The 16169-nt window shown below is 43.4% G+C and overlaps 1 protein-coding gene across 3 annotated transcripts in view; it reads left to right on the top strand.

Annotated features, from left to right (window-relative positions):
* The first annotated feature begins 1671 nt into the window (after positions 1–1671).
* LETM1 (leucine zipper and EF-hand containing transmembrane protein 1) overlaps positions 1672–16169 on the top strand; it is a 65863-nt gene continuing 51365 nt past the window's right edge. The window contains exons 1-3 of one of the 3 annotated variants that reach the window (XM_073342750.2): positions 1672–1902; positions 8193–8250; positions 15157–15610. In XM_073342750.2, the coding sequence (XP_073198851.1) occupies positions 1824–1902; positions 8193–8250; positions 15157–15610 (591 nt within the window). In that variant the 5' untranslated portion in view covers positions 1672–1823. Of the gene's footprint in view, positions 1903–8192; positions 8251–14981; positions 15001–15156; positions 15611–16169 lie in introns of those variants that run through there. The other 2 variants (XM_073342749.2, XM_073342751.1) reach the window with 2 other exon arrangements.

Raw genomic sequence — 16169 nt, forward strand, 5'->3', positions numbered from 1 at the left:
ACAAGTACTCCTTTTCTTTTTGTGAATACAGACTAACATGGCTGCTACTCTGATACCTGTAATCAGTTTCTTAATGTATTAGGCTTAGACTTCCGTGTTTTGTTTTATTTTGCTTGGTGACTTACTTTGTTCTCTCTGTTATTACTTGAAAGCACTTAAATCCTACTTTTTATAGTTTATAAAATCACTTTTGTGAGTAAATTGTTGGGGACACTGGTGCATGGCCGCTAGGTAACTCGAGGGAATGGAAGACCACGAGTGTCAATGAAGCCCCCTCGCACTAGGCCCAAGTGTCCTTGGGCCCCCACCCCCCCTCCTGGAGGCACTTGTAGCAGCTATGCGTACTAGGCCCAAGTGTCCTTGGCCCCCCTGCCTGGAGGCGCTCACAGCAGTTATGCTGAGGATCTGCAACAATATGTCAGAGTCAGACTGCCTGAAACTAAACAAGGCCAAACAGGGCAGATATGGAAGAAAAATGCTGAATAACAGCAGCTTTATGTATACTTTAACAAATGATACAAAAAAGAAGGGAACTAGCTGGTAACTGGATTGGCTAGCTATATGGATACTTAGGGCAGCTTGCTATTGGATAAGTATGCTGAAGAAAGGATGTATAAAAGCCTGTGTAACTTCCTGCTCTGTGTGCAGGATTTGAGATTCTATTCTCCCTGTACCTTGTTTGCAGCTGCAAATAAACTTTTCTGCTTCTCCACCCCGTTGTGATTATTGGGTGACGCACACCAGGTAACGAGCCCCTGCTGTTGTTTTGCCTCTTGGCACTGGGTGCCGGCAACAAAGTGATTAATACCTGGGGGAGCAAACAGCTGTGCATATCTCTCTATCAGTGATATGGAGGTCGAACAATTTACGAATTTACCCTGTATAAGCTTTATACAGAGTAAAACGGATTTATTTGGGGTTTGGATCCTAATGGGGTCTGGGTGCCGGAGACAGGTAACTTGCTGAACTGTTTTTAAAGTCTGCAGCTTTGGAGGCATAGCCCAGAACCTGAGTCTGTGTTGCAGCAGCCTAGCATATCTGGCTCAACAAAGCAGGGTTCTGGAGTCCCAAGCTGGCAGGGAAAATGGGCTCAGAGGTCATTTCAGCACATCAGGTGACAGTCCTAAGGTGATCTCTGTGACCAAACCCGTCACAAGCCCCTAAAAAGGGCTCTGTCAGGTTTCGTTCAAGATTAAGGGATCTAAATGGCTTGATTTGCCCCATTTGTGCCAAAGAATACATTTCCTTCTAACACAACACAACAATACTAATCAGCTGGGGTCACTTGAGATGGATTAGATTACAAAAGGGTAGGATCCCATTCCCATGGCAGGCATTAGTATCCACTGACTCTAAGGATGAAGTGAGCTGTAGCTCACGAAAGCTTATGCTCAAATAAATTGGTTAGTCTCTAAGGTGCCACAAGTCCTCCTTTTCTTTTTGCGAATACAGACTAACACGGCTGTTACTCTGAAATCTAAGGCTACTGTTATGCCATCACCTGCCTGAATCCCTTCTCCACCTGCATCCTTGCTTCTTTCCCCCTCCCACCACAGACGCACAACTAAAACTACAGTTCCCAGCCTGCAGCGCTATTCATTCCCGAGCGGCCCTTGAGTTCCCAGCCTGCAATGCGACACGGGGATCCGTAGTCCAATGGGAGCAGCAGGGGGCGGGTCTATGCAAATATCGCCGGCAGTCGGTCACCTCGCGGGCGGCGCTTCTGTTTCCGCGTTGAGGCGCCGCGGGATTCAGGGACATGGCCAGGCCGGGAATCTGACGTTAACCTGAGCGTCACCTCAGCCACCGGCGCGCGAGAGAAGATGGCGTCCATGCTGCTGAAGAGCTGCAGCCGGCGGGTCTGCTGCCTCCCCAGGCCGCTGCACAGGGAGCCCAAGTGGGGTAAGGCTCGGGCCGGGGCTGGGCAGGCGCCGCAGCGCTGGGCTCCGGCTCGCCAGCGACTGTGGGACTCGAGCCGCCGGCTCCCGAGTCCCCAGCCTGGGCCCTGGTGCGAGGGGCACTGGGGCCGGGCGGGGCCCTGCGGCTGGGGGAGCTGGCTACGGGCCTGACCGTTCAGGGGACAGTGATTACGGGGCGGGCGGGAGCGTGGGGCGAGGCTGCCTCCCTTCCCTGCTTCCCGAGGTCACCGGGTGTCATCTGAGCAGCCCTGCGCTCACGTGGGCGACGCGCGTTGGGCGCCCGCGCTTGGTGGTCTCATCCTGCCTCTCGATCTCCAGCGGCGGGGAGCTCCTGTCGGTGGCCCGGGGCGGCGTCCTCCCTCCACGCGTCTCCTGGGCCCGTGGCTCCTTTATTTCTCTTCGCTGAAGCCTTGGGGTGCTCCTGGGCTGGCAAGTCGTCAGTGCTTTGCTTTATCGCTAGCTCTTGTGGCTGGAACCTCCCAGAAGTTTTTTCCTGTGTATAAACTACTTAGTTCCTGCTGTGCTTTGTCATCCGCTGTATTTGGCCTTTGAGTTAAAGTGCCATGGGCTTTAGTTTTCAAGGCGTTCTTTTTTTCAAATAAAGTGGGTTCTTTGTCTAAGCTACATATCCTGAAAGTAAATAAAAACCTAACTGACTCCTTGCAAGTAGCAAATCAGCCTTAAAATTGAGTACAATGAAATCCGATGTGCTTATTTTGTTCTAAGAATTTGGCGACTGACTGAGGTTTACCAAATGAGGTATCCAAATGTTTGTGAAACAGTCAATAACTTGTGACAGGTTAGTTCAGGGGGGTGGGCAAACTTTTTGGTCCAAGGGCTACATCTGGGTATAAAAATTGTATGGTGGGCCCTGGATGCTCACAGAATTGAAGGTTGGGTGCAGGAGGGGGTGAGGGCTCTGGTTGGGCATGTGGGCTCTGGGGTGGGGCCAGAAATGAGAAGTTCAGGTATGGGAGGGGGCTCCAGGCTGGGACACAGGGGTGTGTGTGAGAGAGCTCCAGCTGGGGATATGGGCTCCGGGTGGGGCTGGGGATGGGCACTTTGGGGTGCAGGAGGGTGCTCCGGGCTGGGACCGAGAGGTTCAGAGGGTGGAAGGGGGCTCTGGGCTGAGGCAGGGAGTTGGGGGTAAGGGGCTCAGGGGTGCAGGCTCCAGGCAGCACTTCAAGCAGCTTCCGGAAGCAGCGGCATGTCCCTCCTACATGGAAGCGTGGTTGCCAATTGCACGCTGCCCCATCTGCAGGTGCCACACCCACAGATCCCAGCAGCAATGGTATGTCACCCTATAGCTCCTACGTGGAGGCGCGACACCAGCCATGCGGCTCTGCATGCTGTCCAATCCGCAGGTGCTGCCTCTGCAGCTCCCATTGGCCGCGGGTCCTGGCCAATGGGAGCTGTGAGGGATGGCGCTTGGGGTGGGGGCAGTGTGCGGAGAGCCCCCTGGCTGCCCCTATGCCTAGGAGCTGGAGGGGGGGGGGGACATGCCACTGCTTCCGGGAGCCATGTGACAATCCCCCGACCCTGCTCCCCGGCTGGAGTGCTGGAGCGGGGCAAGCGCCTGATCCCGCTCCCTGGTGGTAGCTTGAGGGCTGGACTAAAAGGCTTCACAGGTTGGACGCAGCCTGCGAGCCGTAGTTTTCCCACCCATGGGTTAGTTGCTTTTAACTGCAAAAAAGATTTGGTTTAATATTTGTGAAAAGGGCTAGCATCCGATGAAGTGAGCTGTAGCTCACGAAAGCTCATGCTCAAATAAATTGGTTAGTCTCTAAGGTGCCACAAGTACTCCTTTTTGCGAATACAGACTAACACGGCTGTTACTCTGAAACTTGATAGCTGTAGAAGCTTCAGTATTCTAGCCACAGGACATATAACAGTTGTGCAAGATTTGTTGCAATGCTTTACCAATGACCTTCAGTCTTGAGCTGGAGGAATCAGTCACCATGAATGAAGGTTAAATGGCTTTACCAATTCAATTCATGACCTTTGCTGAAGTTGCCAGTAAAGCTGCCACTTGTGATGGACGCTTTCTTTAATGTGGCATACTGGCCAACAACAGCCATCTGATATAGTGATCTCTTATAATTACTGGTCTTTGCTCAGATACTGAAGTAAAGGACGTGATATAAAAACTAAGATAGATTTGGGCTGAATTTGAACTTGTTGACATGGACAAAAGGTTGGATTTTATTACCATTACTTTGTGCCATTCAGTCCTTCCTACAGCATTCTAAATCTTCAGAATACAGGAAATATGTTTAATCTGTAAACTAAATTACAGAAGGGTAAATGGGCATACCACTAGCTTCTGTGGCATAGCAATATTTTCTCACAATGCTAACTGATTAGAATATTTCATGTTGGATGAGTTTTGATGTAAAAATTGCTTTAATAACACAGTTTGGCATAACTTAAAAACTCTTCAGGTATTCTGTAGGTGCCATATACGCTCATAGATTAAGGCCAGGAAGGGGCCACTGTGATCATCTAATCTGACCTCCTATATAACACAGTCCATAGAACGTCCTCAAAATAAATCCTAGGGCAGATCTTTTAGAGAAACATCTGGTCTTAATTTAAAATTTTTAGTGATGGGGAATCTACTATGAGCCTTGGCAAATTGTTCCAATGGTTAATTGCTCTCTCTCTGTTAACAAATTACATCTTATTTCCAGAATGAATATGTTCAGCTTCCAGCCTTTGGGTCATGTTATACCTTGCTCTGCTTGATTGAAGAACCCATTAGTAAATATTTATCCCCCATATAGATGATTATAGACTGTAATCAGGTCACCCCTTTACCTTCTCTTTGTTAAGCTTGAGCTGCCTGAGTTCATCGCTATAACACAGGCTTGCTAATCCTTAATCATTCTCTGAACACTCTCCAATATATCAACCTCTTTCTTGAGTTGTGGGCACCAGCCTTGGACACAGTATTCTGACATCAGTTACATCAGTGCCCATCAAAGGTAAAGTAACCTGCCTACTCCTACTCAATAATTCCTCTATTTATGCATGAAAGGATCTTGTTAGCTCTGTCGGCCACAGCATCACATTGGGAGCTCATGTTCAGCTGATTATCCACCAGGACCCCCAAATCTTTTTCAGAGTCACTGCTTTCCAGTGTAGAGTCCCTCATCTGCATTCTTTGTTCCTAGATATATACATTTCCATTTAGCTGTATTAAAATGCATTCTGTTTGCTTATGCCTAGTTTACCAAGTGATCCAGATCACTCTGAATCAATGACCTGTCCTCTTTATTTACCATTCGCTCATTTTTTTGTGTCATCTGCAAGCTTTCAGTGATGATTTTCTATTCTAGGTCATTGATAAAGGTGTTAAGTAGCATGTGGCCACAAACTGATCCCTGCAGGTTTTAACTGGAAACACACCCACTTGAAGATTACATGTTCACAGTTACATTTTGAGGCCTATTAGTTAGCCAGTTTTTAATCCATTTAATGTGTGCCAGATTAATTTTATATTCTAATTTTTTAATCAAAATGTGTGATGCCAAGTCAAATACCTTACAGACGCCTAAAAGTATATTACATCAACACTGTTACATTTATCAACTAAAATTGTAAATTCATTTAAAAAAATTAGTTTGACAGGATGTGTTTTTTATAAACCCATGTTGAATTGCATTAATTACATTACCCTCCTTTAGTTCTTTATTAATCAAGTCCTGTATCAGCAGCTTGGATTGATGTCAGGCTGACAGGCCTATAATTACTCAGGTCATCCTGTTTACCCTTTTTCAAATCTGGCAGATCATTAACTTTCTTCCCGTCTTCTGGAACTTCTGAAGTGCTCCAAGATTTATTCAAAATCAACAGTCCAGCAAGCTCCTCTGCCAGGTCTTTTAAAACTTAGATGAAAGTTATCTGGACCAGCTGATTTAAAAGGGGAACAGGGACACAGGCAGGCTCTATTCCATGTCCCCCTTCCCAGTTGTGATGCCGCAAACACTCTGTGGTATCACAGCTGGGAACAGAACACTGGGGAACAGACTCTATTGGCACATAGATATAAGCCTGACTGATGCTAAGGGCTATGGAATATGCTTACTTGGAAACTAACCCCAATAAACATTGCATTGTTTGCACTTTGGACTTCTGGTCTTTTGCTGCTTGCTGTCTGCGAGACAAGAACCAGGGAAGTGTGAAGGTGGAGGGAAAGCCCTCTAACACTTAGCTACTGGAGCTGGTCAGTGTTTAGGGAGAGGAGGCTGAGCTGGGACCCAGGATACCCTGTAAAAAGTCATTGGCAAGTGTGCACGCTCCCACAGTTTTTGCTCAAAAAAGGGCCTTTTTCCACTTTAAATGGCAAGTGTAGACATTGCCTAAGCCTTATTAAAGTCAAGATATACCACGTCTACCCTGTCTCCCCCCCACCCACCCCCAAGGCTTGTTACCCTGTCAAAGAAAGTTATCAGGTTGGTTTGACATAATTTGTTCTTGACAAATCCATGCTGTTACTTATCACCTTATCTTCTAGGTGTTTGCAAATTGATTGCTTAATTATTTGTTCCATTATTTCTCCGGGTACTGATGTTAAGCTGACTGGTTTGTAATTCCCCGGTTTGCCCTTATTTCCCTTTTTATGTATTGGCACTATATTTGCCCTTTCGCAGTCCTCTGGAATCTCTCCCGTCTTCCTCAACTTTTTGAAGATAATCGCTAATGGCTCAGTTATCTTCAGTCAGCTTTTTGAGTATTCTAGGAAGTATTTCATCAGACCCTGGTGACTTGAAGACATCTAACTTGTCTAAATAATTTTTAACTACTTCTTTCCCTATTTTAGCCTCCCTTTCTTTTATTTGGTTATATATTAATTTTTTACAGCTGCCTTCACTTTCCCTTTAAACCAGCAGACCCTTCTTCCTCAATTGTGGGGTTATGGCTTCTTGTAAGCTGTTGTTAAATGATTCTTAATTATCAGTCACAGTTTTCTGACTAAATTCTTCCTCCCTGCTGATTTATTTTATTATTGTTTCATGTGCTCCTTCAGCTGGAACATACCTCTGTTGTTAACCCATTGTTTCATGACAGAAATCCATTTATAATAGTTTTGTTTTATCTTCGATCCACTTTAATCTTAGTTCATCTTGTTCATTCAGCAAGTAAGTAGTTTAAGTGCTTCTTAGAATCTTAAGTATTCTTCCAGTAAAGATCAAGGCTTTAAGTACCACAGACTTACACTTTTGGAGTTATTATTTTCATGATAGACATTTTTCAGTTGAATTTTAAAAACAAATACATAGTATGTAAGTTCTTCTGTATCTGAAGCCTTTTTTAGGGTGTGTAAATTTTAAAAGGTTTCATGTCAAGGTTCCTTCCCTGCTCTGAACTCTAGGGTACAGATGAGGGGACCTGCATGAAAAACCCCCTAAGCTTATTTTTACCAGCTTAGGTTAAAACTTCCCCAAGGTACAAACTATTTTACCTTCCCTGAACTTTATTGCTGCCACCACCAAGTGTCTAACAGATATAACCAGGAGGGAGCCCACTTGGAAACGTCTTTCCCCCCCAAAATCCCACCAAGCCCTACACCCCCTTTCCTGGGGAAGGCTTGATAAAAGTCCTCACCAATTTGCATAGGTGAACACAGACTAAGAGACTAAGGTGCCACAAGTACTCCTTTTCTTTTTGTGGATACAGACTAACACAGCTGCTACTCTGAAACTTTTTGTAAATTTTAAAAGTAATCCTATCATTCTTATTACTCGTTTTACAGTAGGGGAAAATTGTTTGTCTACAGCTCTTATCCAAATGGATGCTTTTCTTGCTTCCTAAACAGGTAATCCTGGTTAAGGTTTTCTAAAGGGGCAGTGCGAAGTACTTTAAGCTGCAGATGTTCTCTTCGCAAATATCCCAATTATATTTATATGGGTGGTTTTTAATGCCCTGGCAACGAGGAGCATGAATCTTCTTTTTTCCTTTCTCTTGGCCTAGATTTGGCTAGTTCTCATGCGTTGCACATTGCTCCAGGTCTGAAGTTGCACATGAGAAGGGACTCTTCAGATATAGACACACTTCCAAAAGTTAAAATGAATATAAATTAATAGTGTTGTATAACCTTTTAAACAACCTACATTTTTGGCCTAACGTGCTGTACCTGACGAGAGTCATTTCTAAAGTAACAATTGGCCTTTTAAAATAATTTAGTTCATTATTAACATTATGGGTGAATTGTCTTCCTAAATTTCAATCTGTTTGCAAATTATTTGTTTTGTTGTTGTTGTTTTTTTTCAGGTAACTTGGGAGACCGTGCTTGTCTCAGTTGTGTGTCTCTGAGGTTGATAAACCATACGTAAGTAACTGTAAACATGACAATTATTTTTCTAGTCTTTTAAAACGCTGCCAAGCTATCCTAAAAGCTTTAATACATCATAATGGAACATAGTTACCAGTCTGCTGGACAAGGTACACAATTACTAGCCACAACCCATATTATAGAGCCACAAAGTGAGGCCCAAGAATAGTACCTTAGTCATATGCCTATTATGTTACTTTTGAGAATATGAATATGTGACATAGTTTCTTTTTCTCCCAATCCATCCTCCTTGTCTTATGCCAATGCAATAAACAAGCACTGTTTTTGTGAAAGCAATAAAAAGTGAATTCACTTCTGATGATCAATTGCAAGTGACACCACTGGAAGTGGAAACTCTCCTTCATAACACTGCTGGTCCACACTCCACTATCGCATACACATATGTAAATGTTGGTCTCAGTTGGTTTTGAGCAATAGTTGATAGGGCCCTACCAAATTCACTGCCCTGAAAAACGCGTCACGGACCATGAAATCTGGTCTTTTGTGTGCTTTTACCCTATGCTGTACAGATTTCATGGGGGAGACCAGCATTTCTCAAACTGGGGGTCCTGACCCAAAAGGGAGTTGCAGGGGGGGTCACAAGGTTATTTCAGGGGGGTTGTGATATTGCCACCCTTCCTTCTGCACTGCCTTCAGAGCTGGGTGGCCGGACAGTGGCAGGTGTTGACTGACGGCCAAGCTCTGCAAGCAGCAGCGCAGAAGTGAGGGTGGCAGTACCATACCAGGCCATCTTTACTTGTGTGCTGCTGCTGGTGATGGTTCTGCCTTCAGAGCTGGGCTCCCGGCCAGCAGCTGCCACTCTCCAGCTGCCCAATTCTGAAGGCAGCACTGCCGCTAGCAGCAGCACAGAAGTAAGGGTAGCAGTACTGCAACCCCCCTCCCCCGCCCAAATAACCTTGCGACCCCCTGCCGCCACAAGTCCTCTTTGGGTCAGAACCCCTACACCTACAACACCGTGAAAATTCAGATTTAAATAGATGAAATTATAAAACTTGTGATTTTTAAAATTTTATGACCATGTAATTGACCAAAATGGACTGTGAATTTGGTAGGTCCCTATTGATAGTTAAAGGGCAAGCACAGTTCACTTTAGCCCCACATTCAATAGACCAAGACTATATGTAACCTGTGTTACGGTCTTGGCTGAATCCTTCAAGTGGATGGTCATTATTGCACTCAACCTTTTGGGTCCTGTGCACTTCCCAAGCCTGCTGGTTCTGGGCAGAATCCAGTCACTGTTCATAAATCAGGGCTTCTAAGGTACACGACTAGGTGAAGACCTCTTGTCTTGCGCCCTTCTGTACGATGTGGGACTCCACGGGCCAACTGTCTTAGGCCCAAAAACCAATGCTGAGTTCTCCCAAATCTTCCCAGTCACTTAGGCTCCCCAGAGTTCCACCTCATTGATTTATAGTTTAACCCCTCAGGGATCATGTGATATGTAATGCAAGGAACACAGGCTTTGCACAGGAGTTTCTTAGCCACAATAACTTTTACTCTTAATGCATATAAGAGTTACATATGTTTAGGAAAAACAACAAAGCCTATACACTGTGTCCCCTAAATCTGAGCTCACCCCTTCCTGTGAGTCCTAAGCCTCTGAAAAATGTTGGAGGGTGGGCCCTCTCCTGTAGTCCTTTTGTTGTCTAGTAATGGACAGCCAGTGAGAGTGAAGGAGGCTAGAGCAGTTCTTGCCCTTAGGTAAGATTTCTGCCCCCTCTGTCAAGTAACCCACCAATCAGCTGCAGAACTCCAATCAGGTGGCTGGCTTGGAAATTCCAGCCCCTTGGATCCAAACTAGGAAAATCCAATTCACTCCAGCCCACTCCTATCTGTAGTAAAGCCATTGTCTTGGGGTAAAAAGAAAAGGAGCTACAGCTCACGAAAGCTTATGCTCAAATAAACTGGTTAGTCTCTAAGTTGCCACAAGTCCTCCTTTTCTTTTTGCAAATACAGACTAACACAGCTGCTATTCTGAAACCTGTCTTGGGGTAGACCCCCTTAATTGGAACACAGTCACAGTAAACATGTCTTGTGTTCTGGGAGGTATCAAGAATTAAAAGAAGCTGCCCTGGGTCTGTCCTTGACAACTTTAGAAAGCTGTAATTACATGTTCAAAATGTAGGTCATATTCTTCAGTAAGGTGGCTATCAGTGGAAGGTCACAAATTTTATATTTTTATACATACATACACCAATCTGTCACACCCTCATCCTTCAGTTCCTCTCTATCCATCTGCCCAAGCTGTCATAAAGCCAGTGTCTTCCTGTCTGTCATTTATGTAAATAATTGTAACCAGTTCATAAGTAATGTGTAATATACTCGAGTTTTAATTTTTTTAGGGGTTTTTTTGGGTGTTACCCAAGATGGTAGATCCGTCTAGGAAAAGAAGATTTGAAATGTTCCGAAAAAAAGTACTTGCCTGCAAGGCCTCTCCCAAAAAGGACCAGAAGGATGGAAAGACTTGAGTCTAGTAATGCACCAGTCTAGGAGAGCTTCTGTTTCAAAATAACACTACTCTTCCCAACCATTAGTAAGGCTGCAAGTCTGTCACGGAGGTTGCAGAAGTCATGGATTCCATGACTTTCTGTGACCTTCATGATTTCGGCGGCCAGTGTGGCTGATTCCTGGGCAGCTAGCTTTGGGGACCGCTGGAGCCCCAGAGGCAGTCAGCCACTGCCACTGGAGCAGGGGCCAACTGTCAGCCCCAGGAGCCCCCCAGAGCCGCACCATAGGATCAGCTAAGGTTTAGTCGGGGTATTTATAGTAAAAGTCATGGACAGGTCACTGGCAGTGAATTTTTGTTTAGTGTCTGTGACCTGACCATCACTTTTACTAAAAATACTCTTGACTAAATCTTAATCTTAATCATGAGTAGTGTTGGCACAAAGTCGTCATCTGTGCTAATATCAGATGGTAAATAACCCCTTTCAGTCTGGTTTTTTGTAAATAGTGGCTCTTAAGGAAATACTGAACTGCATTCCACCAATTCACAATATCAGTTTTTTGGATGGTGCCAGTGGTTGACCACACAGTAAGAAAGTGGTACTCTGACAAGGATTACATCAACAGACCTTGGCAGGACACTGACATTGTCCTGGTTTGATTGGTCCTGGGTGCTGGTTTGATTGGTCGATCAAAATTTCCACAAATTTCACCCTTTGAACGGTTTGGTAGAGAGTGTGTTGGGGGATCTTAAAGTCACTGGTGTGAACTCTGATCATCCTCACGATCACTTGGATACAGTCAGGTAAAATTTTCTGCAGTGCAGTTGCTCCCCGTCTCTGGCACTATATGGATGCATCCTATATATTATGGAAACTAGAGCTCTGGATTAAGCTGTACCATCACTGAATCTGTAGGGTTCATAGTTCCTGCTGGTCAGTGGGAGGTCATTATAAGAAACCTGCTAGCAGTGGGGCTCTGAAACAATGTCCTGAAAGAGAAAAAGGAGTTATTTGCAAACAGTAGCTCTTGTTTTTTTGAGTGTATTGTCTCTGCAGTGCCACTCTGATCCTTTCTTCTTCCCTCTGCTTATGCACCAAACTAAATAGGGTTTCCACAAAGAGAGGAGAGTCTGGTATTATATGTTTGGCTTTTTGAATGTAGGGTTTCAGGGAAATTCATGCACCTCCTAACTTCAAAGTGTTCTACAAATGTAATTCTAACATTTAATTTCCTATTGTATGGGAGTCTTTTCCATGCCTCTATTTTCTTGGTCCTTTTTGGAATACAAGACCACTTGTATTCCTGCTATACTTTTTGAGATGAGGTACCCAAAATTGAACATAGTATTTAAGGTGAGGGTTACAATCTAATTAGATAATGGTGTTTAAATTTGCTCACTTTTTTTGACCACTCCTGGGCACTGATCAGATATCTCCACGGAGCTGTCCATAATAACACTAATGTCTGAGTGCTTAATTTAGAATTGGTCAAATGTGGATTAATAGTTCAAATGTTCCTTTAAATGCGTGTTACCTTGCACTTTTCTACATTAAATTTCATCTGCCATCATGTTGCCAAGTTTTATTAGGTCCTTTCTCAGCTTGATTAAATTTAGTCATCAGCATATTTTACTTGCTTGGCTTTTCTATTCCTATACTAGATCATAAATAAATACATTAACATCAGACAGATACATACAACATACAGATCCTTTGAACAACTCACTATAAGCCAGTTTCCACATTGAAAATAGACCACTTAGTTTTACTCTTTTCCTGTATCAACAAATGTATAATCTGTGTTAGAACTACTCCTTGGGAAATTCTGCACCAAAAAATTAAACATTCTACCCATAATATTTTAAAATTCTGCATACGAGTTTCAGTTATTTTGGTAATATATTTCAAAATACCTGTCAAGAAGTATGTCTGTAACAATACAGAATAAAATAAATAAAAAATTATTTATAAAAAAAAAAAAAAAATTCCCACAGGAGTAGAGAGTTAAAGAAACCCCTATGACAGCCCAGTTCCGGTTTCTCTGTTATGCTTTTGTTGGGCGCCTCAATCTGGGTGTGTCACACATGCCAGCTGGAAACATCTTGGGAGAAGACTCTACCCGTCCGGTCTCAGACACCATCACCCCAACTCCACCAGAGCTGAGCTGCGGGACACCCACACCTCCCCCTCCATCCCAAACACCTGTACCTCCTACTCCCCAGGGCCAGTCTGTGGGGCTTCTCCCAGCCCAGACACTTGCACCCACTATCCTCCAGAGCTGAGCTGCAGGATGCCCCCACAGTCTAGACACTTGCACGCTCCCTGAGCCCAATCATGGAAACCCCCTCAACCCAGACACCTGTACCCCCCCCTCCAGAGCCCAGCCGTTTGGTGCCCCCCAGCCCAGGCAGCTGCATCCTCTGAAGAGCTTAGCCATGGGGCGCTCCCCTAGAGCCCAGGCACCTGCATCCCCTACCCTGTAGCCCAGCTAGGGGGTACCCCCCAGAGCCCTGGGATCTAGAGAGACAAACAGCCTGTGATGCTGGGTCCCAGGTTTGTACGGAGTTTCTTGCACACCACCTCCTTCCTTCAGGATGTGCTGGGAACCACATCTGCTTGGAACCCTCCAGCTCTCTTTCCCACCCCCACCAGCAGTGTCCTGTATTTGTGAGCTGGAGAGTCAGGCTCCGCTGGATCCAGTGGCCCCTAGTGGCAGCCAGCATCTCCATAGCACTAATTCTGCAGGGAAAAATAAAATTCTGCACGGAACATTAGTTGTGCAGTGGCACAGAATTCCCCCAGGAGTATAGAATATCTCACTTTGTCGCTGTTTAGTTTCTATCCCTCATTAGACCCACATTTACCTTTTCCATACAGGGACCTGGGGTTCCCATTTAACTAATTCCATAAAAATGCTACCTTGCAAGTGATGCTAGGTAGTTATTTTTGTTTAAAAATTACACAGGATTAATTTATTTAACTTCCCATAATTTTATTTTTTGTATCTTAAATAGCCTTTGACATCTTGTGATTAAGTACTTATCTCTTATCTTCTCTGTAGAAAAGCTGTGCTGAAGAGAGAACTTTCAGTTACAAAGAATAGCACCAAAAGGTTACCATTAACCTCTTTTTCCCACACGCGTTACAAACAAATCTTCAAATGTCACTGTGCATTAGATTTTGGTTAGTTTTAATTATATGGGAAGTTTGAGGGGTTTGTTATTTTGTTACTGAGATCACTAAGGACAAAAGTGTGGTTTGACACAAGTCTTACAGGACCCATTTTAAAAACTAATTTTAACTGGTGAACTAATAGATTTAATTATAAATTTTCAGAAAACTCATTCTGTATTCAGAGTAAGTGGTGCTATCTTTGGGAGGATATGCTTATTCTTCAAGAATAACGCGGTGGCTGAATTTCCTGCTTTAAATTTAAAACTCAACTTAGCCTTAACTGTAGAAAACTGCAAATGACTCTTCCATAATAAAATATTAAATCATAGTGTAGGACAGTGGTTATACTAAACAATTTTGAAAACATTTTCATATGCTAATAATGGGCAGGGGTGGGCTTGAAGAAGTTGTCTTGGGGAGTACTATATCCTGGGCACCATCACAGCATAGATTTGTCATGATCTGTTATCCTGAGCTATGATGGTTATCAACTGCCTTTCGGGGATTCCATCACCAGTATAGTTCATAACATACCAAGTTAAAGTACAGTTCTACACTTCAAAAAAAAAAAAAAAAAAAGCACTACAGGAATCCCTGATTGCATTTAGAGAGTGGTTTTAATTTTGTACATGTAATGAGGACTTTTGGAACAATGCCTTTATGTTCATTTTCAGAATACATTTAATTCCTCTTTCAGAAAGGAATCAAAAGGGGTTAATGAAATAGGAGTCTGTTGTCCTATACAGACCATCGATAAGATTGAGCTTGCAGTTTTAGCAGACCAAATATCTGCTGGAGAAAGAATGTTAGAGGTAAAGAGATGATAAAGGGGTAAATTTTAAGTAGGTTTATCTGATACTAATTTCCTTTCTCCCCCTTAACCCTACCTAGCAGCTTGTACTTTGTCTTTGTGTGCCATCCACAGAGTATAGGAGATATGAAATGCTTTAGATAAGTTACTTCTCACTGATTTCTAGTTTTACGTCTGCACTTAGCTTTCTAACCTAAATTGAAAGCATTCTGGTCACTGTTTTTTCTCACGTTTGAAATTTTGAAACAGTCTTTTTCCTCCCTTGAAAGTAGTTTACAGGAAAAGAACCTATAAGTAAGTTACAACGTTGTGTATATAATCACGGTTTTCAAGTGATAGTGACATACACTTTTTGATCTTCATAAATGTGATTTTAAACATATAGTAGAACTTCCTCCTTTAGCACATATTGTTGGATCTCTTAAATGCCTTTTTCTTTCTTCCTTAAAGGAATGTACACTTCAAATATTGCACTAGTGTCCACCCTGTTTACCTTTACTCCAAGAAAGATCAGTACAGTTGTTTGACTAAAGGACCTGAAAAAATGTACTTTAAAGTTGTGAGCTCTCCTGTCTCATGGACTCCGCTTGCAAGTTTGGGCATTTTGGGGCCCCAATATCTTCCAGTACGATGGTGGCATTCTTCACATCCCCGAAATGATGACTCCATGGTGGAAAAGTCACTGAAGTCTTTAAAGGATAAAAACAAGAAGATGGAAGAAGGAGGCCCTGTATATAGTCCAACAGTAGAGGTTGTTAAAAAATCTCTTGGACAGAAGATTGCGGATGAGGTGAAGCACTATTATCATGGCTTTCGATTGTTATGGATTGACACAAAAATTGCTGCAAGAATGCTCTGGCGAATACTTCATGGCAACGTTTTGTCTCGCCGGGAACGGAGGCAGGTAATGAGTACATGTAGTCTGTTCTATTTACTATTGAGTGATTAGACTCCTTGCCTGGGTTAAATTGAGTGGGTTCCTTGTCTTTTTTTTTTTTTCTTTGTATTTAGAATCAATAAGGTTACCTCTAGCATCCTTAGTTAAGGGAACTTTATCCAGTATCTGATGCAGCCAATTGAAAAAAAGACTGAGGTTTATTCATATCACATAAACAGTATCTATATTTATGTATATGTTAATTTATTTTAGTGAGTCTCCCAAACTTAGGGCTACGGAGCTAAACTGGCGCAGTTGCAATTGATGCAGTGGCACTGATTTAGCGGGTCTAGTGAAGACGCACTCAATTGATGGGAAAAGTACTGTATCATATATCAAAAATGAACATGATACAGAAGCTGTTCTATTCAATAGTTGTCTTGTTATATCAATTTTTTAATGCACTTGTGCAACGTACAGTAAACATTTCTTCTGACAAAAGGGACATCTTTTATTAGTCAGTTGTCAAAATATAATTTTTCAGGTTTTTTTTATGTACAAAAAATAATTATGCAATACTGGGGAC

This window comes from Lepidochelys kempii, chromosome 4 (genome assembly GCF_965140285.1).
Source record: "Lepidochelys kempii isolate rLepKem1 chromosome 4, rLepKem1.hap1, whole genome shotgun sequence".
Taxonomy (NCBI): Eukaryota; Metazoa; Chordata; order Testudines; family Cheloniidae; genus Lepidochelys; species Lepidochelys kempii.